This window comes from Ovis canadensis, chromosome 3 (assembly GCF_042477335.2).
Source record: "Ovis canadensis isolate MfBH-ARS-UI-01 breed Bighorn chromosome 3, ARS-UI_OviCan_v2, whole genome shotgun sequence".
Taxonomy (NCBI): Eukaryota; Metazoa; Chordata; class Mammalia; order Artiodactyla; family Bovidae; genus Ovis; species Ovis canadensis.
In genome coordinates, this window is record NC_091247.1 from 103262667 (window position 1) to 103288431 (window position 25765).

At 42.1% G+C, this 25765-nt stretch overlaps 1 protein-coding gene and 1 long non-coding RNA gene across 2 annotated transcripts in view; one reads left to right on the plus strand and one right to left on the minus strand.

Annotated features, from left to right (window-relative positions):
• Positions 1-20609, minus strand: part of VWA3B (von Willebrand factor A domain containing 3B) — a 189239-nt gene extending 168630 nt beyond the window's left edge. The window contains exons 1-3 of the mRNA XM_069581934.1: positions 20346-20609; positions 14335-14562; positions 450-544 (exon numbers count right to left, since the gene is read on the minus strand). Coding sequence (XP_069438035.1) covers positions 450-544; positions 14335-14530 — 291 coding nt within the window. The 5' untranslated portion in view covers positions 14531-14562; positions 20346-20609. The remainder of the gene's footprint in view (positions 1-449; positions 545-14334; positions 14563-20345) is intronic.
• Positions 20605-24235, plus strand: LOC138437142 (uncharacterized). Its single transcript, XR_011255791.1, has 2 exons — positions 20605-20833; positions 23322-24235. It is a non-coding gene; the product is annotated as an uncharacterized lncRNA (long non-coding RNA).
• Positions 24236-25765: the final 1530 nt, after the last annotated feature.

Consider the following 25765-nt stretch of genomic DNA (forward strand, 5'->3'; position numbering starts at 1 on the left):
CTGGAGCTCCCTGTGGTGGCCGGGGTGTGCACAGGGCCTGACATGTGGCGGGTGCAGGAATCTCATGTTGAATTGCTGGGAATGAAGGACTCCAGTACAAGGTGCCGCCCTCTCGATATACACTACTACCTGCATCAGTGGTCCTTTATTTTAGAGCACCTGTCAGGTAAGAGCAGCCTGCTCTTGCCTCTCAGATGACCCCCTCATACTGTTTTTTCCCCTTTATTTTCCAGGTAAAAGAAAGTGTTGATATGCAAACGTCTTCACCTCTGGTCAGGTGCTTTCCGCACTGATTCTAATGGGTCAAGTTCCTGGGCTGTGACTTTCACCACCCTGTACACTGTCAGAAGAAATCCTCCAGAACTGATAAGGCCCTGGCTTGGCTGCCTCTCTGTGTCAACCTCAGCAGTGTGTCCCTGGACCTGCCCATCGAGGGAACTCCAACTTACATTGTACACTCTGCCATCTTCCGTCGTGTAGATCCGTGGAAACAGGCCGTTTGCATACCGGGAAGCCACAAGTCTCCCCAGAGACACCACATAATCTGCATGTTTATAAAGAAAAGCAGTCAAAATGGTACAATATCAACACTTATTTTTATTTCCAAATGCTTATCTCTGACATCAAATTATATCTGTGATGCTTAGAATTCTGTTCTAAATAATGAAGTATTTCCAGGCACTATGATAAATGTGACTGCTATAACACCAAATGTATGAATGAATGGGAAGGATGAAGAGTGTTTATTTCTTGGTCTCCTGGGTCTTTTGCCCAGAACGATTAAGGCAGAGGTCAAAAAGATGACATAGAAGTTATGTTTAATTCCAGAAATCTTTTATTTGGGACTTGGACTTAGTTTTCATAATTTTAAAAATTAAACCTAGGGGCTTCTCTGGTGGTTCAGTGGTTAAGAATCTGCCTGCCAATGCAGGGGACATGGGTTCTATCCCTGCTCCTGGAGGATCCCACATGCCACGCGGCAGCTAAGGCCATGAACCGCAACTGCTGAGCCCACACACCCTAGAGCCCATGTTCCACAACAAAAGAAGCCACCTTAATGAGAAGTCTGTACACCGCAGCTAGAGAGTAGCCCCCGCTCACCACAACTAGAGAAAGACCACATGCAGCAACAAAGACCCAGCACAGCCAAAAAGTAAATTACATGAATAAAAATTTTAAATATTAAACTTAGATATTATCTACTGTTCTCTCAAGTAGGGGGTTGTGAATAAATGAGATGAAGCAAGAGTCAGAAAACTCATACAGAATGTCAAAACCACTTTCTTCTCAGAGCATATGCTCAGCTGTTCAACATCCACCCCATAAACCTTCACTGAACACCCACTATGTGCTAGACACAGTGGTTCCAGAATGAGAATACAATGCTTCCTGAAACATGGTCATTCCCTCACACAACTAAAAGAAAGTTTCATGGACTAGCTATGACTTGGCAAGACAGACATGAGGTAAAGCTTCAGGAACTATTTTTATTGTGATTATTATTTTGTTATTATCATAAATTATTAAGTCCCAAAAGTGGTGAAGAGAGTGATGATACTCTTGGATCCAACACTTCCTTTCCTCTGCCTTTCTAGGGAGGCAGGATCACAGCCTGCTTGGGAAAGGCAGGAAGGGCAAGGTTACAGTTTATAGACCAGGCTTGGTCCCAAATCACCAGCAATGATAAAATTTACAAGTCTTGAAGTTCAATGTCCATAATAGGAAAGAGCAAAGAATGGGTACTTGAATTCTGTCAGCAATAATCTTATTCAATAAATCTCTCAAACTGTAAACTTTCATTTCCAAGATTTCAACATCATGACTGACATTTATAGAAAAGCTTCACATCACCAGCAGCATTGTCTCTTTACCTCAGGCATTTATCTGGAGTCAGGAGAGAGGGCTGTGTTTTTGAGAACTGAAGGAGATTAATTTATGTAAGACTCCATCAGCTGTATTGCCAATTAAAATGAAAGGCATTGTGAATTCCTCTTTCAATAATGGTGAAGTAGGTTTTATTGGTTAACTCTTACACAGAAAAAAAAAAAAAACACCTCTCAACAAAATATTTTAAAAACTACTTGAAGGCACTAGAGAGCAATCAAGAACAGGCAGAAACTGGAGTGGCATTAATTCTTGAAAGAAATTGGTGAGTTCTGCATTTATTTAACAGGGGAGACAGTTTGAAGTTTGAGTCCAGCCAAGTTACCAGAGCACCTGACCTGCCTCTCGAGAAACCTATATGCAGGTCAGGAAGCAACAGTTAGAACTGGACATGGAACGACAGACTGGTTCCAAATAGGAAAAGGAGTACGTCAAGGCTGTATATTGTCACCCTGCTTATTTAACTTATATGCAGAGTACATCATGAGAAACGCTGGGCTGGAAGAAGCACAAGCTGGAATCAAGATTGCCGGGAGAAATATCAATCACCTCAGATATGCAGATGACACCACCCTTATGGCAGAAAGTGAAGAGGAACTCAAAAGCCTCTTGATGAAAGTGAAAGAGGAGAGTGAAAAGGTTGGCTTAAAGCTCAACATTCAGAAAATAAAGATCATGGCATCTGGTCCCATCACTTCATGGGAAATAGATGGGGAAACAGTGGAAACAGTGTCAGACTTTATTTTTGGGGGGGCTCCAAAATCACTGAAGATGGTGATTGCAGCCATGAAATTAAAAGACACTTACTCCTTGGAAGGAAAGTTATGACCAACCTAGATAGCATATTCAAAAGCAAAGACATTACTTTGCCAACAAAGGTCCATTTGTCAAGGCTGTGGTTTTTCCAGTGGTCATGTATGGATGTGAGAGTTGGACTGTGAAGAAAGCTGAGTGCCAAAGAATTGATGCTTTTGAACTGTGGTGCTGGAGAAGACTCTTGAGAGTCCCTTGGACTGCAAGGACATCCAACCAGTCCATTCTGAAGGAGATCAGCCCTGGGATTTCTTTGGAGGGAATGATGCTGAAGCTGAAACTCCAGTACTTTGACCACCTCATGTGAAGAGTTGACTCACTGGAAAAGACTCTGATGCTGGGAGGGATTGGGGGCAGGAGGAGAAGGGGATGACAGAGGATGAGATGGCTGGATGGCATCACTGACTCGATGGACGTGAGTCTGAGTGAACTCCAGGAGCTGGTGACGGACAGGGAGGCCTGGCGTGCTGCAATTCATGGGGTCGCAAAGAGTCGGACACGACTGAGCGACTGAACTAAACTGAACTGAAATTAACTGCTTGCTAGGATAAGAATCAGATCTACACCCATCAAATGATAAGTGGATAAACAAACTGTGCAATATCTATACAATTCATCTCCTGACAGTAATTGACCATAAAACAAATAAAGTTCTGGTATATGCTATAACACACTAATAGATGGATCTTAAAAACATCATATTAAATGAAAGACCTGGCAGAGGATGAGATAGTAGGGTAGAATCACCAACTCAATGGACATGAATATGAGCAAACTTCCAGAGATAGTAAGGACAGGGGAGCCTGGCATGCTGCAGGTCATGGGCTCGCAAAGAGTCAGACACGACTTAGCAACTGAACAACAACAAAAACTGGCGGCTCAGTGGTAAAGGACCCACCTGCCAATGTAGGAGACTCAGGTTCTATCTGTGGGTCAGGAAGATCCCCTGGAGAAGGAAATGGCAACCCACTCCAGTATTCTTGCCTGGGAAATCCCATGGACAGACGATCCTGGTGGGCTACAGTCCATGGGGTTGCAAAAGAGTGGGACACAACTTAGCCACTAAACAACAACTATCAGCCAAAAAAACATCTCATATTATATGACTCTATTTATATGAAATGTGCAGAACAAGCAAATCTAGAGAGAGAGAAAGTAGGTTACTTTGGCCTGGGGCCTTACAGGCAGGGTGCATAGCTAAGAAGTACAAGGTTTATTTCTGAGGTGATGAAAATTTTCTTTAAGTTGACTGTGATGATAGTTGCACATTTCTGTGAATATACTAAAGTGAAGTTGCTCAGTCGTGTCTGACTCTTTGCAACCCCATGGACTGTAGCCTACCAAGCTCCTCTGTCCATGGGATTTTCCAGGCAAGAATACTGGAGTGGGTTGCCATTTCCTGAATTGTACATTTTAAACTGGTTAATGGTATAGAATGTGAATTACATCTCAGTAAAGCTGTTATTTCTGAAAAAAACAGATATGAGAGGGACTTCCCTGGCAGTCCAGTGGTTAAGACTATGCATTTCCACTGCAGGCGGCACAGATTTGATCCCTGACTGGGGACCTAGGATCCCACATGCCACATAGCATGATCAAAAACAATTTTTTTGAAGTAGATATAAGAATATAGCTATGTTTTTTAAAATTAATTTTTACTGGCGTATAATTGCTTTACAATATTGTGTTAGTTTCTACTGTATTGCAAAATGAATCAGCCATACCTGAACTAGCTGTTTTCTATTGGGATAAACATTAAAGAGATTTGCAAAAATGTAAAAGAGTGCCACTCTTCCTGCTAGCATTTTTATTTTAAAAAATTTACTTATTTTTCTTAAAAATGTTATGCTAACATATAACAGGTTTGTTACTTTTAAATGAACAAATATTTTTAAAGGTTTTAGTTTTAACTTCCAATACAACAAATATCAATAGACATAAAATGCATATATTCTAAGTATAAGAGATTAAAAATGAGTACATGATATGAACATGTATAAAGGAAACGTACTGAATAAAGAAGCATCAGGGTAAAAACATTTTCATTCCCTGGTGGTTCAGTGGCAAAGAATCCTCCTGCCAGTGCAGAAGACATGGGTTTAATCCCTGGGTCAGGAAGATCCCCTGGAGAAAAGAAATGGCAATCCCCTCTAGTCTTCTTGCCTAGAAAATCTCAGTCCATGGGATGGCAAAAGACAGACATGACTGGGTGACATTCTAATGACAAAACAAAATAACAACAACTACTCTACTGACAGCGGTTTTCTCATCAGAAATCACGGAGGGGGCTTCCCTGGTGGTTCAGTGATAAAGAATCCACCTGCCAGCACAGGAGGCCTGGGTTTGATCCTTGATCCGCGAAGATCCCATATGCCTTGGAGCAACTAAGCCTATGGGTCACAGCTAGTGAGCCTGCGCTCTAGAGCCTGGGAACCGCAACTGCTGAGCCTCCACTCTAGAGCCTGGGAGCTGCAACTGCTGAAGATGGCACGCCCTAAAGCCTCTGCCCCACCACAAGAGAAGCCAAAGCAACGAGAAACCTGTACAGCACAACTAGAGAGTGGCCTCCTTCTCTCCACAACTAGATAAAAGCCTATGTAACAACAAAGACCCAGCACAGCCAAAGAAATCATGGAGGCCAAAAGGAAGTAGCTTCTTTGTTTCTCTGTTTTGGCTGTGCCTCTCAGTATGTGGGATCTTAGTTCCTCAACCAAAGATTGAACCTGCGCCCCCTGTGGTGGAAGCGCAGAGTCTTAACCACTGGACTGCCAGGGAAGTACCCACACAGTCTCTCTCCAGTGCTAAAAGAAAAGAACTCTCAACACGAAATCTTATATCTGGTGAAATTACTCTTCAGGAATGAAGGAGAAATAAAGACACTGTCAGACAAAGAAACTAAAAAAAAAAAAGTTCCCAGCAGAACTATTCTTATAGAATAACTAAAGTTCTATAGACAGGAAGGAGATGGTAAAAGAAAGAACTTGGGAACATCAGTAAGGAAGAACACAGTGAGTACTGACATATATAAATATGTGTAAATAAAGCAGACTCTTCTCGAATTTTCTAAATCGCTTGACAGTTGAATCAAAAACTACAGTACAGCCTAATGTGATTCTCAATGTATGAAAAAATAAAGCATATTAAAAATGAGGAGATTAAAGGGACATAAAGGGAAGTCGTTTCCATTCTTCATCCAAACTGGTAAAATGCTGATACCAGGAGACTTTGATATGTTACATATTTATAACGTAATACCCAGCACAACCACTAAAAAAGCTGTATGAAGAGATATACTCAAAATATTACAGAAAATTTTTTTTAATTCTTAAAAGTGCTTAAGAAACCCAGAGCTAGGCAAGAAAAGAAACAAATGGAAAACAGACAAAAAAAGAAAACAAAAAAACAAAATAGCAAACTCTAACATACAAATAATTATATTAAATACAAATGGTAGGGAGACCACAGTTAAAAGAGATTAGCAGAGGATTTAAAAACTGATTAAATAATGCATCTAAGAAACTTGCTTCAAATATACTGATATATAAGTTAAAAGTAAAAGGACAAAAAAGATGTTATGTAAATATTAATAAAAACAAAGCAGGGTTGATTGTATTAATGTAAAAAAAGTAAACTACAGAGCAAAGAATATTACTAAGGGTAGAGGAGGACATTATATAATTTTAAAAGTGTCAATTCACCAGGAAGACTGAAATTCTAAATGGACATGCACTAAACAACAGGGGTACATCATGTAAAGCCAAGACTGATAGAACTGAAGGTAGAAATAGACAAAGCCACAGTTGTAGTTGTTGATTTCAATATCAACAACTGATAGAATAACAGAAAATCAGCAAGAATACTCAATAACACCATCATAAACAGCATCTAGTTGGCATTTTTAAAAAAATGTTCTATACAACAACAAAAGAATATACATTCTTTTCAAGTACCACAGAATATATACCAAGATAAAATATATCCCAGGCTATCAAACAAACCTCAAAAAATCTAAAAGAATTGAAAGAGTATGTTCTCTGTCCACAATGGAAACAAATAAATATCAATAATAAAAGATAACCAAAAAGTCTCCAAAATCTAGGAAACTAAATAACATGCTTCTAAAAATAAAAATCCTTGAGGCAAAGAGGAAATCTCAACAGAAATAAAAAATTCTTTCTTAAGTGAAATGAAACTGAATGAAATGATATTGATTTGACAATGACAAATTGATGATGAAATGATAATACAACACATAAAAATGTGAGGGACACAGCTTAAACTGTCTCAAGAGAGAAATTTACAGCACTAAATCCTGACATAAGATGAGCTGAAAAGTCTCAGATCAGTCATTTAAAACTGGGCTTCCCTGGTGGCTCAGTGGTAGAGAACCTGCCTGTCAATGCAAGAGACCTGGGTTTGACCCCTGATCTGGGAAGGTCCCACATGCGCTGGAACAACAAAGCCCGTGCACCACAACTACTGAGCCTGTGCTCTAGAGCCTGGGAGCCCCAACTACTGAAGCCCCTGCATCCTAGAACCCATGCTCCTCAAAAAGAGAAGTCACCACAATGAGAAACCTGCACAGCACAGCTAGAGTAAAAGCCCTCAGAGCAATGAAGACCCAGCACAGCTTAAAAACAAAAACTAAAGCTCCCATCTGAAGAAACGAGAAAAAGAGCAAAATAAATCCAAAGCAAGCAGAAAGAAATAATAAAAATCAAAGCAGAAATCAATTACATTAAAAATAGGAAAAATAGAGAAAATCAATGAAATTTAAAACTGGTGTTTTAATTAGATCAATATTGACAAACCCCTAGCAATACTAACAAAGATAAAAACAGAGTAGACATGAATTACTGATACCAGGAATAAAACAGGGGCCATCCCTTAAAATTCTACAGACATCAAAAGAACAATGGAATACTACAAAGAACTTTACGGCTTCCCAGGTGGCACAGCGGTAAAGAGATGCAGGAGACAGAAGAGATGCAGGTTCAGGCCCTGGGTCTGGAAGAACCCCTGAAGGAGAATATGGCAACCCATTCCAGTATTCTTGTTTGGGAAATACCATGGACAGAGGAGCCTGACAGGCTACAGGGTTGCAAAACAGTTGGACAGGACTCAGCGACTAAAGAACAACTTAGCACCTAACAACTGCATTCCTGGGCATTTATCCCAGAGAAGTGGAAATGAATGTTTACATAAAAACCTGTAAACAACTGTTCATAGCAGCTTTATTTGTAATATCCCCAAACTGGAAAAACACCAGGTATCTTTTAATGAGTGACAAGTTAAATAAACAGCAGTACATCCATACCATGGAATACTACTCTATAGTAAAAAGAAACAAACTATTGATAGCTGCAACAACTTGAATGAGCCTCAAAGAAACAGTACCAAATGAAAAAATGCCAATCCCAAAGGGTCATATGTGATACCATACATACATATTATACATGATTTCATATACATGCTGCTGTTGCTGCTAAGTCACTTCTGTCGTGTCCGACTCTGTGCAACCCCATAGATGGCAGCCCACCAGGCTCCCCCGTCCCTGGGACTCTCCAGGCAAGAACACTGGAGTGGGTTGCCATTTCCTTCTCCAATGAGTGAAAGTGAAAAGTGAAAGGGAAGTCGCTCAGTCATGTCCGACTCTTTGCAACCCCATGGACTGCAGCCCACCAGGCTCCTCCATCCATGGGATTTTCCAGGCAAGAGTACTGGAGTGGGGTGCCATTGCCTTCTCCTTCATATACATAAATGATCTCTAAAGGAGAAAATTATAGATATGGAAAACAGACTGGTAGTTGCCAGAAGTTAAGAATGTTGGAAGATAGGGTGTCTGTATGACTATAAAGGGGTACCACAAGGGAGATCTTTGTGGTGATACACAGTTCTGTATATTGATTGTGGTGGTGGTTATACAAACTATGCAAGAAATAGAATTGCATAGAATTAGCCACACACTGTGTATCTATGTAAAATTCCTGAATTTGGTATTATGCTATGATTTTATATAACCATTAGGGGAATTGGGTGAAGGGTATGTGGGATCTGTCTATATTATCTTTGCAACCTTCTGTGAGTATATCACTCCAGAATAAAAGACTATGTCAATCAATCAATAATACCAAAAAAAGACGGTGAAATAAAGATAATATCAGATAACAACTGAGAAAAATCTGTCACCAGAAGCCCACCACTACAAGAAATGCTTAAAAGAAACTCTTTAGGAAAAAACACCAGATGGAACTTCAAATCTGGAAAGACAAAGGAAAGACAAATATTATAAATAGTGTTTAAATATGTGGATTTTAAGATGCTATTTTTTCCCACTCATTTTCTCTTAAAAGACATATGACTTTTTAAAGCAATAATTATAACACTGAAGTGCAAGATTTGTAATATATATATAAATAAAATATATTAAAACAATAACACCAAGGACAGGAGTAGGGAATAAGTGGAGCTACACTGTTGCAAGATTCTTACATTGTACATGAAGTAGTGCAAAGCTAACTTTTAACAGATTGTGACAAGTTAAGGATATAATTAATAGAGTAACCACTGAAAATATAATGCAAAAAGGTGGCCTTAAAGTCTTATTGAAATTTAAACAAAAATAAAAATGGAATTAAATGAAATATAAAAATATTCAACATACCCAAAAGAGGGCAGAAAAGGAGGAACAGAGAGGGAAGAAAATGATGGGACAAATGGAAAACAAATAGTAAAATGGTATACTTAAATCTGGGCTTCCTTGGTAGCTCAGCTGGTAAAAAATCACCTGCAATGCAGGAGACCCTGCTTCGATTCCTGGGTTGGGAAGTTCCCCTGGAGAAGGAATAGGCTATCCAATCCAGTACCCTTGGGCTTCCCTGGTGGCTCAGACGGTAAGGAATCTGCCTGCTATGTGGGAGACCTGGGTTTGATCCCTGGGTTGGGAAGATCCCCTGGAGGAGGACATGGCAACCCACTCCAGTATTCTTGCCTGGAGAATTCCATGGACAGAGAAGCCTGGCGGAATACAGTCCATGGGGTCGAAAAGAGTCGGAGATGACTGAGCAACTAAGCACAGCACAGCACATACCTAAACCTAACTAAGTCAATTACTACATTAAATATGGAGAAGCAAACTACAATCAAAAGATAGAGACTGGACTTCGCTGGTGGTCCAGTGGTTAAGAATCTACCTGCCAATGCAGGAAACATGAGTTTGATCCCTGGTCCAGGAAGATCCCACATGCCAGGGAGCAACTAAGCCTGAGAGTCACAACTACCAAAGCCCATGCGCCTCAATCATATGCTCCTTCACAAGAGAAGCCAGTGCACTGAAAAGCCTGCACACTGCAACTCGAGAGTAGCCCCTGTTCGCCACAACCAGAGAAAGCTTGTGCACAGCAACAAAGACCCAGCGCAGCCAAAAACAAATAAATAAAATGAATAATGAACAAACTAATGTAGGTAAACAACAAAAGAAAGAGATTATCAGACTGAGTTAAAGGGGTACTCTTTAATGACATTACAACTGGTTTGAAAGTGAAAGAATATAAACATGCATGCCATATAAAAATGAACAACGAAGTTGCAATAGTTATATTAATGTTAGACAAAGCAAATGTTAAAACAAGGACTACCATGTGAGATAAAGTTGGACATCTCAAAATTATCAAAAGTTGCCAATTCATCAGTGAGATATGACAATCTTAAATGTGCATGCCTTCAGAGCTTAAAACTATATGAACAAAATTGATAAAACTGAAGGGAAAAATGATGTACTCTGCATATAAGTTAAATAAGTAGGGTGACAATATACAGCCTTGATATACTCCTTTCCCTATTTGGAACCAGCCTGTTGTTCCATGTACAGTTCTAACTGTTGCTTCCTGACCTGCATATAGGTTTCTCGAGAGGCAGGTCAAGTGGTCTGGTATTCCCATCCCTTTCAGAATTTTCCACAGTTTATTGTGATCCACACAGTCAAAGGCTTTGGCATAGTCAATAAAGCAGAAATAGATGTTTTTCTGGTATTCTCTTGCTTTTTCCATGATCCAGTGGATGTTGGCAATTTGATCTCTGGGTCCTCTGCCTTTTCTAAAACCAGCTTGAACATCTGGAAGTTCATGGTTCACGTATTGCTGAAGCCTGGCTTGGAAAATTTTGAGCATTACTTTACTAGCGTGTGAGATGAGTGCAACTGTGCGGTAGTTTGAGCATTCTTTGGCATTGCCTTTCTTAGGGATTGGAATGAAAACTGACCTTTTCCAGTCCTGTGGCCACTGCTGAGTTTTCCAAATTTGCTGGCATATTGAGTGCAGCACTTTCACAGCATCATCTTTCAGGATTTGAAAGAGCTCACCTGGAATTCCATCACCTCCACTAGCTTTGTTCATAGTGATGCTTTCTAAGGCCCACTTGACTTCACATTCCAGGATGTCTGGCTCTAAGTGAGTGATCACACCATCGTGATTATCTTGGTCGTGAAGATCTTTTTTGTACAGTTCTTCTGTGTATTCTTGCCACCTCTTCTTAATATCTTCTGCTTCTGTCAGGTCCATACCATTTCTGTCCTTTATCGAGCCCATCTTTGCATGAAATGTTCCCTTGGTATCTCTCATTTTCTTGAAGAGATCTCTAGTCTTCCCCATTCTGTTGTTTCCCTCTATTTCTTTGCATTGATAGCTGAGGAAGGCTTTCTTATCTCTCCTGGGCTGGGCTGGAAGAAGCACAAGCTGGAATCAAGATTGCTGGGAGAAATATCAATAACCTCAGATATGCAGATGACACCACCCTTAAGGCAGAAAGTGAAGAGGAACTAAAAAGCCTCTTGATGAAAGTAAAAGAGGAGAGTGAAAAAGTTGGCTTAAAGCTCAACATTCAGAAGACGAAGATCATGGCATCTGGTCCCATCACTTCATGGGAAATAGACTGGGAAACAGTGGAAACAGTGTCAGACTTTATTTTGGGGGGCTCCAAAATCACTGCAGATGGTGACTGCAGCCATGAAATTAAAAGACACTTACTCCTTGGAAGGAAAGTTATGACCAACCTAGATAGCATATTGAAAAGCAGAGACATTACTTTGCCAACAAAGGTCCATCTAGTCAAGGCTATGGTTTTTCCAGTAGTCATGTATGTATGTGAGAGTTGGACTGTGAAGAAAGCTGAGCACCGAAGAACTGATGCTTTTGAACTGTGGTGTTGGAGAAGACTCTTGAGAGTCCCCTGGACTGCAAGGAGATCCAACCAGTCCATCCTAAAGGAGATCAGTCCCGGGTGTTCTTTGGAAGGACTGATGCTGAAGCTGAAACTCCAATACTTTGGCCACCTCATGCAAAGAGTTGACTCACTGGAAAAGACCCTGATGCTAGCAGGGATTGTGGGCAGGAGGAGAAGGGGATGACAGAGGATGAGATGGCTGGATGGCATCACTGACTCGATGGACGTGAATCTAAGTGAACTCCGGGAGTTGGTGATGGACAGGGAGGCCTGGCGTGCTGCTATTCATGGGGTCGCAAAGAGTCGGACACGACTAAGCAACTGAACTGAACTGAACTGAAAGGGAAAAATGGACAAATCCACTAGGAAAAAAAAATCACTAAAGATGTAAAATATCTCTACAATACTATCAACATCTTGAGCTAATTAACATTTATGAATACCACTTAACAACTGCAAAATACACATTCTTTTCCAGCATGTATTACATGTGCAGCAAGATACACACTGGAACATAAGTCAAATCTCAATCAATTTCAAAAGACTAATACATGTTCTCTAAACTCAACAGAATTAAATTAGAAATCCAACAATGACAAAAAGCTATCTTTAAAAGCCCTAAAATATTTTAAAAATTAAACAACATATTTCATTTTAAAATATGAATCTAAGGAAAAAGATTATGAATCTAAGAAATCTAATCTAAGAATATGTATCTAAGAAAAACAGGAAAAAAATATTTTATACTGTGATTCAGCCTAAGCTAAGCAATGCTTAGGGAATACTTATAATTTCAATACTTAGGGGAATACTTATAATTTTTCTAATATCTATGAGAAAAAAAAGAAAGGTTTAAAATCAATTATCCAAGTTTCCACCTTAAAAGCAAGAAAAAGAAATGCAAGTTAAAGTAGAAGTAAATACATAATGGAACTCAAAGCAGATACCAATGAAATGGAAATTAAAGAACATTTAAAAAATCAACAATCCCAATATTTGATTCTTTAAAAAGAGATATGATATACCCCTAACAAGAGTTATCCAAAAAAGTGAGATAAAACACAAATTATCAATGTCGGAAATGAAAGTAGGAACATCACTACATATTCTACAGGCATTTAAAAGATGTCAAGGGAATATTTTGAACAATATTTTGCCAATATATTAGAAAACATGCACAGAAGGGACAAATTCCTTAAAAAACAACTTTCCGAAACTAGCATGTTTCAAAACAAAACTAGTTTCAAAACAAAATTTGAATAGTTTTATGTCTATTACAGAAATTGAATTTCTTATCAAACTTTTCTTACAAACTCCAGGCTCAGATAAGTTTTACCAGTTAGTTCTATCAAACATTTAAAGATGAACTAGTTAGTACCAATCATATACAAACACCATCAGAACACAGAGGAGAGGGCAACACTTCCAAATCATTTTATGAGGCCCACATAATCCTGATACCAAAACCTAATAATACCCTTTGAATAGGCTTCCCTCGTGGCTAAGATGGTAAAGAATCTACCTGCAATGCAGGAGACCAGGTTCAGTCTCTGGGTTGGGAAGATCCCCTGGCGAAGGGAATGGCAATCCACTCCAGTATTCTTGCCTGAAGAATCCCATGGACAGAGGAGCCTCATCCATGGGGTCGCAGAGTCAGACATGACTGAGCGACTACTTTCACCCTTTGAAAAGGAGGAGTCTGCCAGAGTCAGGGTCTATGGGATTCCTATCCTATTCCCTGCTCCCTGTTGGAGGGCAATACTCCTGGGAATTGAAAATCAACATTCTAACCAAGACATTTAGAAGAAACTGGACCATTACCACAAGCAGACCACAAAAGGAAAATATTGAGTTCTCCCTGAAACCACACAGACCTATTACCCTAATCCATATCTTCCAAAAAGGGATTGCACATGCCAGGGTGGGAGCAAGACATCTGCAGGGTGTGAGGGGTATAACTTATATTGACGTTTTATTTCATCTTCAAAAGAAGAAAGAATGAAATTAAGTATTACTAATATTTAACAGGTGAATTAAAGATTGCACATCTATATAATTTACATATATTGGGGGTCCATGTGCAAATCCTTTTTACCCATAAGGATGTGAGATCAAAACAAACTCAGAGGAACATCCCTGGTGGTCCAGGGGCTAGAACTCTGTGATCCCAATGCAGGGGGCCTGGGTTCAATCCCTGGTCAGGAAGTTATATCCTGCATGCTGCAACTCAAAGATCCTGCATGCTGTGACTATTAATAAGGCCTGGCGCAGTCAAATAAATAAATAAATATATTTTTTTAAAAATCCAACTCAGAGACCTGTGTTTTGAGGCGACTTCAGAACTGATGCCGCCTCCTCAAAGGCTAAAGGGCAGCATGCTGTTTGGGTTTTCTAGTCAGCGCTGCTTTGTATTAATACCTTCACAATGTGGGAATCCAATCTGTGATAAAATCTGTTTCAAGGTCAATTTGTTGCTCTTAAGCCCATGCAGCTGAAGCCATTCCTCAGATGAGATGAGACTCTGCTTGACTGAGTCTGTTCTAGTGTCGCTCAGCCCCTCTTGCTTCCGAGGCTGCTTCTCAGAGATGGTGGAAGATGAGCCTGGTACTTCCATCTCTGAATTAGGATCTAAGTCACAGGAACCTCCTGTAAGGGCAATTGTCAAAATCAGACTTCCTGAAAACTTGGAAACAAGCTAATATCAACTGAGGACTGGTTTAATATATATGGGAGTACAATCATTACACTGAATGCTATTTAGCACAGGTAAAAATAATACAAATTGTATATTTGTTGGCAAAGATACCTAAATGTACGACTAATCCATAAGATTCAATATCTATATGTGCATACCCCCACTCAGAAAAACATCAAGAAAGATATATGCCAATTTTACAATAGTCTTCTCTGTGTGGTGAATACAAAGATTCACCATCCCATGTTTCATTCTCTGGGACTTTACTTGAAAGTTGTGGCTTTCTGGCTCAAGTAGCCAGAAAGTTTAAGAGATCAGCCCAACTTAAAGCAATATACAACACACTGAACTGATCCAGACCTGCCTAAACAAAGCTGGTGTACATATGGAGTAGGGAGACTGTAATATGATCTTAACTCACTCACCACTACTTCAGGCAGGGCCTGAAAATCTGGGGAAAGAGTAGAAAGCTCTGCTTCCCTTTGTATCTAGGAATGTGCGGTGCATGTAAATGGGTTCCCTGGAATGTAACATTTTCCAACAATGGAAAAACTCCCTTTTCCCATTTCTAAAATTCTCATCCTATTTCCAGAAAGTATCCCTATTATGACAAGCAAATTCAGTCAAACAGAAATCAACCGGACCCATGCTAGGGAGGTTTTGTGAAAAGACGTTAGACATACTATTAGCAAACGTTTATTTAACTTTGTGTATTTTCTGTGTATTATACATTTTCCCTTACAGTAACCTAATGAGGTAGGTAGTACTACTATTCCCATCTTACAGATGAGGAAACCAACACAGAGATGGTCTAACTAACTCGGCCAGTTCTCACAGCTGGTGGGGAGTGGGGTGGGGGGAGGTATGTGGCTTAGATTCTAACCCGGGTCTTCCATTCCAGAGTCTATGTTCTGCGGACTTTACAATAAAAAAATCCAACTGCATGCAGTCACTTCCATTTGTTGGCCAGGAACCGGGCTGAGCCTTTCAAAGACTATCTCACAAATTCTTCATAATGGTATCATCCTACTTACATTTGAGGAATTGGAACATGTTCAGGAGACAGCAATGGCAACCCACTCCAGTACTCCTGCCTGGAAAATCCCATGGACGGAGAAGCCTGGTGGGCTGCCGTCTATGGGGTCGCACAGAGTCGGACATGACTGAAGCGACTTAGCAGCAGCAGGAGACACAGTCAGGAAAGCAGAAGCAGAAATCAAAGCCATTTCTTTACCACTCTGCCATGCTGATAAGTGACCTCTTCCCACCTGGTCCTATGCTACAAAGCTACAGACTCCATACAACAGGACTGCTGTCCAGGAGGGCTCCTGGGTCCTCACTGAAGACGGAGCACTGACCTTTATTCTCAGACCTCAGGCTCAATAAGGGTTTTCCAGGTGGCACTAGTGGTAAAGAATCAGAGACACAGCTTCGATTCCTTAGTCAGGAAGATCCCCTGGAGGAGGGCATGGCAACCCACTCCAGTATTCTTACTTGGAGAATCCCCATGGACAGAGAAGCCTGGCGGGCTACAGTCCATGGGGTCGCAAAGAGTTGGAAGTGACACGACTGAGCGACTTCACTTTCACTTTTCACTTTCATGTATTGGAGAAGGAAACACCCACTCCAGTGTTCTTGCCTGGAGAATCCCAGGGATGGGGGAGCCTCATGGGCTGCCATCTATGCGGTCGCACGGAGTCGGACACAACTGAAGCGATTTAGCAGCAGCAGCAATAGCATAGGCTCAATAAGCTTTTTGACTTGTTTTCAAATTTTCAAAGATAATGATTTCTGGACTTCTCTGGTTGTCCAGTGGTTAAGAATCCGCCTGCCTATGCAGGGGTCATGGGTTCCATCCCTGGTCGAGGAAGATTCCACATGCTGCAGGGCAACTAAGCCTGTGAGCTGTAACTGAGCCTGAGCTCTGGAGCTGGTGCTCTGCAACAAGAGAAGTCACTGCAATTAGAAACCCACACACTGCAATTAGAGAGTAGCCCCCACTTGTCACAACTAGAGAAAGCCTATGAGCAGCAACGAAGACCCAGCACAGCTGAAAACTAACTAACTAGGTAAATAACAAATAAAGATAATGATTTCCATTTTAAGGTTTATGTGAATTTGTATTGTCTCTACATGTTGAATTCCAAATTTCAAACAAATTCACATTTTTGGTGAAGATCTTCTTTCTACAAAGGCTCAGTTTGATGAGAATGTTACAACAATATTTGGAGAGCATCATGTAGGAGTTGGAAGATAAAGGATGAAAACTCCATGTAGGTCCATTCTGCTATTTTAAGCAAGTGATTCCTCCTCTCTGCACTGGTAACACATCCTAACTCCCAGGGCTACCGCAAGGAACAAATGTGGATGAGAACTTGATATATCAGAAAGAACTACGTACAAATAAATTCCTTAGAAGTCATTACTCTTCATACTATTTGTAAGCTAATAAATGGACTTTTTAAGCTTTAAAAAAAGTTATTACCCTTTAGTAATTGTGCCTTGTTTCATATATCCACTTTTATCCAAACCTCCTTTTGGAAGTCCCAAAGTTCCCAGAGCTATGGAGTTTGGAATCTTCCTCCTCCTCCTTTAGAAGCACAGAACATGAAGACAGCAAGAAGGGCAGACTAATGTGCTTCTGCTTTCTTTTTGAGATCTATCCAACAAAGACTGCCAGCTGAAGGACTTTTAAATTTAGTCAATGGTTCCTACAGAAACTAGAAAAAGGAAGCTCAGAATATTTTTCACTATTTCATCATTTCCAGTTACTCTCTCTCTTTCCTGAACACACTCATCCACCTCCTGTAATCTTCTTCCTAAAGGGAGCTACATGCCTGAGGTTAAAAAAGGAGCACAGCTACACAAACTTCTTCACTGAGGCTACTAAACTGGATTTTGGAAGCTTAAAGAAGATTTTAGAAGAGCCATAGCTTTTGCGTTTAAGCCAAACGGACATATTCTCAATTCCAAACAAAAGGCAACTGAATCCTTCAGCTAAGGTGTATGCCCCAGTCCCTTTTGCATTTGAAAGATTTTTATTTATCTTAAAAATATTATTTATTTATTTGACTGCACTGGGTCTTAGTTGCCACATGCCTAGTTGCAACATATGGGATCTAGTTCCCTGACCAAAGATAGAATCCAGGCCCCTGCAATGGGAGCACAGAGTCCCAGCCACTGGACTACCAGGGAAGTCCCTCAAATGATCTTTTTAAATAATTTTTTTTAAGTCTAATAGGCTCTGTTGGATCAGAGAACCTATAGGAGTCCTCCTAATTCACATCTTGACTTTTCTGGCTTTTTAGTGTGAGAATACCTGTATTGAGCTGAACTTATCCAGAGAAAACAAGGAAGGAAAGAGAGAAAGGGCACCTCCAACAGAAGAGATCATTCTTCTCAAATGGGTTAAGAGATATCCTGGAGAAGCAAGAAAGCTTCCAGAGCAAAGTTGCCAAGTGAACTGACAAAGCAATCCTTCCACACAGCTGACCTGTTTTCCTACCTCTAAGCTGGTCTCAGGTCATTCTCCTGCTTGGAATCTCAGCCTTGAAGGCCCATTTCCAATACCATCTCCTCCATTAAGCCTCTCCAGAGGCCTCATCAAACTCCTGCAGCCTCCCCCTGCGAAAGCCCCAGTTTTTTTTTTTTTGAAAGCCCCAGTTTTTGCTTGGATATTCCACCCATATGGCCTTGGCCACTTCAAGTCCGTCCTCCCTAGATTGAAAATAGATTCGATTACCACTGGGAGAAACCACATGAATGTCCTCAGCACAGTGCCTTATATACAGCAGGTACTTTGTACAGGTGTTGCTGCTGCTAAGTTGCTTCAGTCGTGTCTGACTCTGTGCGATCCCATAGACCGCAGCCCCCCAGGCTCCCCTGTCCCTGGGATTCTCCAGGCAAGAACACTGGAGTGGGTTGCCATTTCCTTCTCCAATGCATGAAAGTGAAAAGGGAAAGGGAAGTCGCTCAGTCATGTCCGACTCTTAGCAACCCCATGGACTGCAGCCTACCAGGCTCCTCCACCCATGGGATTTTCCAGGCAAGAGTACTGGAGTGGGATGCCATTGCCTTCTCCATGTACAGGTGTTGAGTTGAATTAAATTGATCACTCAGAATTACTGGGAATCCTGATTGTTCCAAACAAGGCAAAGATTCACAGTGCGGGAAATAGCCGTCTCTTTAAACAGACATTTTCCAGCTCTGACTATGTTATTATGATTAGTATTGTAACTGAGTTTCTTTATCTGAGGTTATTACAATACAGAGGAATCCAGAAATTAGAAATAACAAATTCCAGTTGAGAACTTCCCTAAGTTTAAAAGCTATCCAAGAGCCAAAGTTTTGGGAAATAGAAAAAGGTTTTCCTTTCCTACATAGAAAGAGGAAGTATAAATGGAAAAAAGAAAAATAAAAAAGAAGTGAAAGTGTGAGCTGAAGGCAGCTGCAGGCAGGCAGAAGTTTGGGAAAAATATAGAAAGTTGTCTAAACTGGCACAGTCCAAAGTCCCCAAGCAAGGTAACTAGGGGCTCCGGGTACAGCCACCCTGGAGCTGCTGGGTCTTTGGGTACCAGGCAGCAAGAGGTGTCCCATGGCCGCCCTGAGCTGAGTCCTGCAGAAGGCCTCATGCCTTAAGAGAGCAGTCCTGTATGGTTAGAGGTTGAGTGGCAATGTTATTCCATTGTGTCTGACTGTGCAACCCCATGGACAGTGTAGCCTGCCAGGCTCCTCTGTACATGGGATTCTCCAGACAAGAATACTGGAGTGGGTAGCCATTTCCTTCTCCAGGGGATCTTCCCGACCCAGGGATGGAACCCACATCTCCTACTTTGGCAGGCAGATTCTTTACTAGCTGAGTCACCTGGGAAGCCCTGGTCCCACAGTGGTGCCCATCAGTGGCTGAGCTGGTGGTATAGTGGGTGCCTGCCTTGCTTCCACTGCTCTTCTAGCAGAAAGGTACACTCCAGAAAGCAGCCGGTCCAAACCAATACAAGGCCGCTCCTGCAATTTCGCCCTCCAGCCCTTGGCTGAGGGAGGTTTGCAGGCGGCAGAGACCACGGTGGCCACGTGGACACGGTGGACGTGCCTCATCAACCGGGATCACAGTCTAAGTTGGCCAGCGCCAAGGGCCCAGCCGGCCCTGACCCCACCAGCCAGCCCATGACCAACGAAGTGGCCCTGGAGCTACCCCCTGCACCAAAACGGGGCTCCCAGTCCATTTGTGCAGTGTGGGAGGCGGGAGTAGGCCGGTCCGGTGGGATATGCGGGGCTGAGCCCAGAGAGTTGTGGGGGAGCCGGCCGGCGCCAGGGAGGGAAGGGCCCTTCACACCTCGGGCTGGGGCTGAGGGGGCCACCACCACCACAATGCATGACTTAATTATAATTTAATTCAGTCTAAATATTTGGCACACTTCTACCTGCTTCACCTTATCAGTGTCGGCCTAGAGTACAGACAAAACTTTTCTAGGCTGGGTCTCCACCACAGAGGCGAGCTTTCCCCTCGGAATGAGGGGAGGTGCAAAGCGCTCTAAGGTAGGCGGGGTCGGGACGCGTTTCTGGCTGACCCTGGTATGAATTAGTTAAGTGACTCAGGGTAAGTTGCCGAGCTTTCCTCTAAGCGGGGGCCAGTCCAGCTCGTAAACTGTGGGATTCCAAGGCTTCCATCAGCAGCTTGTTGGCAACCTGGGCGCCTCAGGGGTTCTGACGTGAGGGGATAGCAATCCGCACTTACGAGGCAACCTGTCAGGTGAAAGACCACGCAGTTCCTGTCAGCAGCCAGCCTCCCCTGCTTGGGGGGCCTTCCGGCCCGGGAGGACGAGCGAGGTACGCATCTCGGTTGATAAAGAGCGACTCCAGCGGGCGAAGTGTCCGAGCTTGGCGCGAAAGGATTCCAGCCGTTCTGTTTCTCTGTGACCCGAGGGCGACCTGAGGGCCACAGCGTCGCGGCGGTCGCCCGGACACCTCCAATCACGGCGCAGCTCCCCGGTCCGGCCCCGCCCACGGAGCACGTGCCTCCGCGGAGGCGGAGCCAGGGGCGAAGGGGCGGGACTCCGAGGAGGCGCTGGGAGTCGGTGCTTGGGCGCGGCCCGCGGCTGGATGTGGGGGTTCAGCTGAGACAGATGGACTGGGAGAACTGTGAACTGTAGTCTTGCAAGTTTGTAATTTTGGAGAGGAGCGGGGGCGGGCTGCAGTTACCAAAATTCCTCCTTTCTATTGGATGTGAGTATTCCTGTAGGTATTACTTTTTCCATTTGGCTTTATTTTTTTAATATAAATTTATTCATTTGGCTTTATTTTTAACCCTTATTTTTGTTTGTAACAATGAGTAAGCAAAGAGCGCAAGACGTGATTCTTTTTTCAGTCACTCGGAAATAAAATTGTTTATGAAAAGCATCTTTAAATCCTTAATAAGATCCCACAGGCAAGTATTGTTTTACTGTGTTGAGATATTAAAATGTGTCTTAGATTTTAAAATTCAAGAAGTGACCAGATTATTTTTGGCTGGTTTTTTTTTTTTTTTTGTAAGTGTTTGGCTCAGAGATATAATAAAACATAGTTAATATTATAACTGAATAATTCTGTCCCCAACAGAAAAGCCTACCTCATCTACAGAGGCTTATTTTTCCTATATTCTTTGAATGCCTTTATAACTATAAAAGTACTGAAAGGTTTGCTCTCAGATCATAAATCATTACACAAAATTATTAGATTGTATACTACTGTCCCAGCAAATGACACCTGCCATTTGCACCCCCAAAAAACAAACAAAAACTCAGCAGTACTGAAGATTCAGAAGGCAAGTAGCACTGTGGCCATGCCCATGTTTGCCTATGCCACGTTAAACCCTGCTGCCCACACCCTGCCAGGCTTGTATTCCTAGGTCGCTCTGGGTGAGACAGAGCATACAGCATCCACTCTACCAAACCCACTGCCTCATGCTGTCACGCCGGGCACTCCTGTCCCCACCTTCATCCCATGTTCTCTCCCTTCCTGGTGACACTCGCCTCTTAACATGCAAGTCACTGCAGGTGACTCTATGCTTTTGTCAATTATGTCTATATGCCTGTAAGCATGCATTCTTAGGAAGCATTATTAATTATTTAAATTGTAGACAGAAAAGTGAGCAGAAGTTGAAATCATTTTGAAATACTGCATTGCTAATAGGGACTTCAGTTCAGCCAGCCTTGGGGGAGTTCAACTCATTTTTGTTTGCTGAGTGGTGTGGAGTAAGAATATCTTTAGCAGAACTTCTCTGGTGCTCCAGAGAAGTTATTTGACCTTTGTACTATTTACTTTTCAAGTTGAATGGTTTTTCTTTTCTCTTAAGCCTATCACTGGCACTACTAGGATTAAGACTCTGCGCTTCCAATGCAGGAGGCACAGTTCCATCTCTCGGGAAACTAGATCCCACATATCAAAACTAAAGATCCTGCATGCCTCAACTAAGACCTCTGCAGCCAAATAAATAAAAACTAAAACAAAACAAAAGCCTTTAGCACAGTTGCAATATGCCACTGGACTGAACCTTTACACGTTTGTTTTGAATTTTATACATATTTTGTATCCTACCTTCAACCTTAGTAATTGACATCTATCATTTCACTCCCATCCTTAAAGTAATATATCTGTGTGTGTGTGTGTGTGTGTGTGTGTGTGTGTGCTCAGTCGTGTCCAATTCTTTGGAGTTCATGGGTTGTAGCTTGTGAAATTTCCAGGTGAAAATACAGGAGTGTGTTGCCATTTTCTACTCCAAGGGATCTTCACCACCCAGCAATATAACCCTCCTCTTTTACACCTCCTGTGTTGGCAGGTGGATTCTTTACCACTGCGCCACCTGGGAAGTAAAGTTTAACCTGAGTTTACCATTCCAGGACCATATACTTTCAGCCTCTTTGCCCACAACTCAAACTCTCCAGCAGAAAGACAAATGTGGTCCCTGCCTCTGACCACAGATGGCCCTACTCCAACACCTGCTTCACCTGAATTACTACCACTTGGGAGCCACAGCCCCCAGGACCTACAGGGCCAGCTCAAGCCCCTGTCTCTACTCGGCCCTCAGGACACTCCAGCCCCAATCATTTCTTTCCACCTGTCCAGATTGAGAGCACCAGTTGTTAGTACCACACTCTTGGCACCATGTCCAAGTATGACAACCCTTTACATTGTTATTTGACCTTTGTGCTGTTTACTTTTCAAGTTGAATGTTTGTTTTTTTTTTCTTAAGACTATCACTGGCACTACTGGGCTTATGATCATGATTAGAATCTTGGTAGGTGAGGGGCAGGGAGGGTGATAAACGAAACAAGAGGAAGAAAAGCAATTTTCCTGAGCCCACCACAAAACCTGGAACCAGAGAAAAAGTAAAATGTTAATCCAAGGGAATTGTGTATATATGTGAGGATGAGTCTGAGAGAGAATTAACACAAAAGCACTCCTGAAGAGGAAGGAGGCAATGGGGAGTGAAGCACCTGAATCAGGCAGCAGTTGCTCTTGAACCTTGGATGGTGCTGTTGGTCTAGGGAGTTTGGCTGCCATGGGCTGCCTGAGATGTCAGGGCAGGCAACATCCAAAGAGACATTTGCACGTGGCGTGATGTTCACTGTTCTTTGTGTGGGGAGTGAATGCAGGTCTGCAGCCCTCAGTCTAACATCTTTCATGAGGAACGGAGATTTTAAGCATAACTGTTCTGCCCTTTGACAATTGCTAGGCTGAGCGCCAGAGAATTGCTGCTTTTGAACTGTGGTGTTGGAGAAGACTCTTAGTCCCTGGGACTGCGAGGAGATCAAACCAGTCAATACTAAAGGAAATCAACCCTGAATATTCATTGGAAGGACTGATGCTGAAGCTGAAGCTCCAATACTTTGGCCACCTGATATGAAGCACCGACTCATTGGAAAAGACCCTGATGCTGTGAAATATCAAAGGCGGGAGGAGAAGGGGACGACAGAGGATGATGAGATGGTTGGATGGCATCACTGACTCAATGGACATGAGCCTGAGCAAACTCTGGGAGGTAGTGTAGAAAGGGAAGCCTGGCATACTGGAGTCCATGCGGTCACAAAAAGTCAGACACAACTTAGCAATTTAACAACAATGTTCAGTGTTAATCAGCATTTAAAAATAATAGCTAGAATTTCTTGAAATCCAAGCAATGTTCTAAGCACTATTAATATGTCACTTCATCCAATACTTACAAAAGCTCCAGGAGGAAGATACCATGATTATCCCCATTTGACAGACAAGTAAACTGAGACATAAGCCCAAGCAGCTTCTCCAAAATTACTCAGCAAGTAAATGGTGGCCCAAGAATTTGAACCCAGGCAACCTGCTTCCACACCCCACCCTCTTAATTATGTGCTCTGATGATCAGTTATTGGCTTCAGTTTTCTCCATAAGAAATGTTCTGTCGTCTTGGTTGTACAGTGTTCATTTAGAACTGGATATTAGTGCCACAGTGAAAACCTCACTGGACTTGAATGGGCTTTTAACAGAACACATTTCAGTTTTAAATGGAATAAAATACATCCATTTTCTAATCACCCCTCCTTCCCACGCTTCCTGTTAATCAACCCCTTTGCAATGCAGTGTTGCCTTTCAATAAACTAGATGCCTTTGAGTCTACAGTCATATCCCAATTGCTGAATTAAGACTTAGATAAATATTTTATCTAAACAAGAAGTCCCAAACACCTGAACATTTTAAATCACTCTTCAGAATAGATACTTATACCAAAGCTGGCAAAACCAACACCCCTGGAATGAGACTTTGATCATATGCAAAAATCTTCAGGAATGGGTCTGAATATTGCCTTGGCTGGGACATACTCTTCTCGTGGTTCCTAAGGACTGGAGTAGACACAGTGAACAATGGCAATGGGAAATAAGACATTTCCTCATTTTAGGGAGTGGCTTAGTAGTAAAGAATCTGCCTGCCAAGCAGGGGAGGTGAGTTTGATCCTTGGGTCAGGAAGATACTCTGGAGAAGGAAATGGCAACCTGCTCCAGTATTCTTGCCTGGGAAATCCCACAAACAGAGGAACCTGGCAGGCCACGGTCCATGGGGTTGCAAGAGGTGGACACGATTTAGCAACTAAACACTGCACTACACCGCATGAACCTAAGACAGGGGGAACTACAGGGCACAGGACTCAGGCACAAGTCTAGGGTCTCTCCTTCAAAGCTCAGGTCTCTCTCTGCCAGATCCTTGCCAAGCCTGGAGGGGCAAATGTGTGACACTGCTAATGTGGGAGGAAGAGAGAAGAGTGTTTGCCCACCAGAAGATGTAAGTTCTGGTTTGGCTGCCCTCTTGTCCCTTTTGTGAAAAAGCTAAGTGCCAGAGGAAGAAACACACCTGATGCATCCTGAAATCTGATCCAATAAGGCCAGCACTCACACTTCCCGAGGAGTGAAGGGAAGAGACGAAAGAGAGGAAGAGGATAACATTAGACCACTTGGAGCATTCCCATTGGTGAATCTAATTGTAAAATTCCCAGGTAAAATAGCAGCAAATTGAATTTAATAGAATATTTTTAAATCATTTTTTGAATTGTAAACATATATACCTTTCTACCTAGCCATTCCACTTTTTGATGTCCTTGAGAATATATGAAAGTGTTTTTATCGTAGCAAAATAATAGAAATCTAAGTGTCCATCAGTGAAGGAGTAGTAGAAATTATGACGGGCTTCCCAGGTGTTGCTAGTGGTAAAGAACCTGTCTGCCAGGGCAGAAGATGCAAGAGACACAGATTCGATCCCTGGGTCAGGAAGATATCCTGGAGCAGGAAATGGCAACCCACTTCAGTATTCTTCCCTGGAGAATTCCATGGAGAGAGGAGCCTGGCAGGTTGCAAAGAATTAGACACGATTGAAGCGACTTAGCATTCACACAATGCAGAAATCATGGTATATTCTCATGGTAATATGATAGCATTACAAAGTTTATTTGTAATAATGCAGAACAGTTTCCAAGGTATGTTACTGAGTTATCTTTTAAACAAGTTGCAAAACAAATGCAAGCATTTTATGTACATGCACACACACAGTTACACTGATGTAGTCATGTTTGCATCCACTCACAGCCCATCGGCCAGAGCAAGTCACATGGCCCCACCTCATTAGTAGGAGAAGAGGAACTATGGGGAGCTCAGGCTA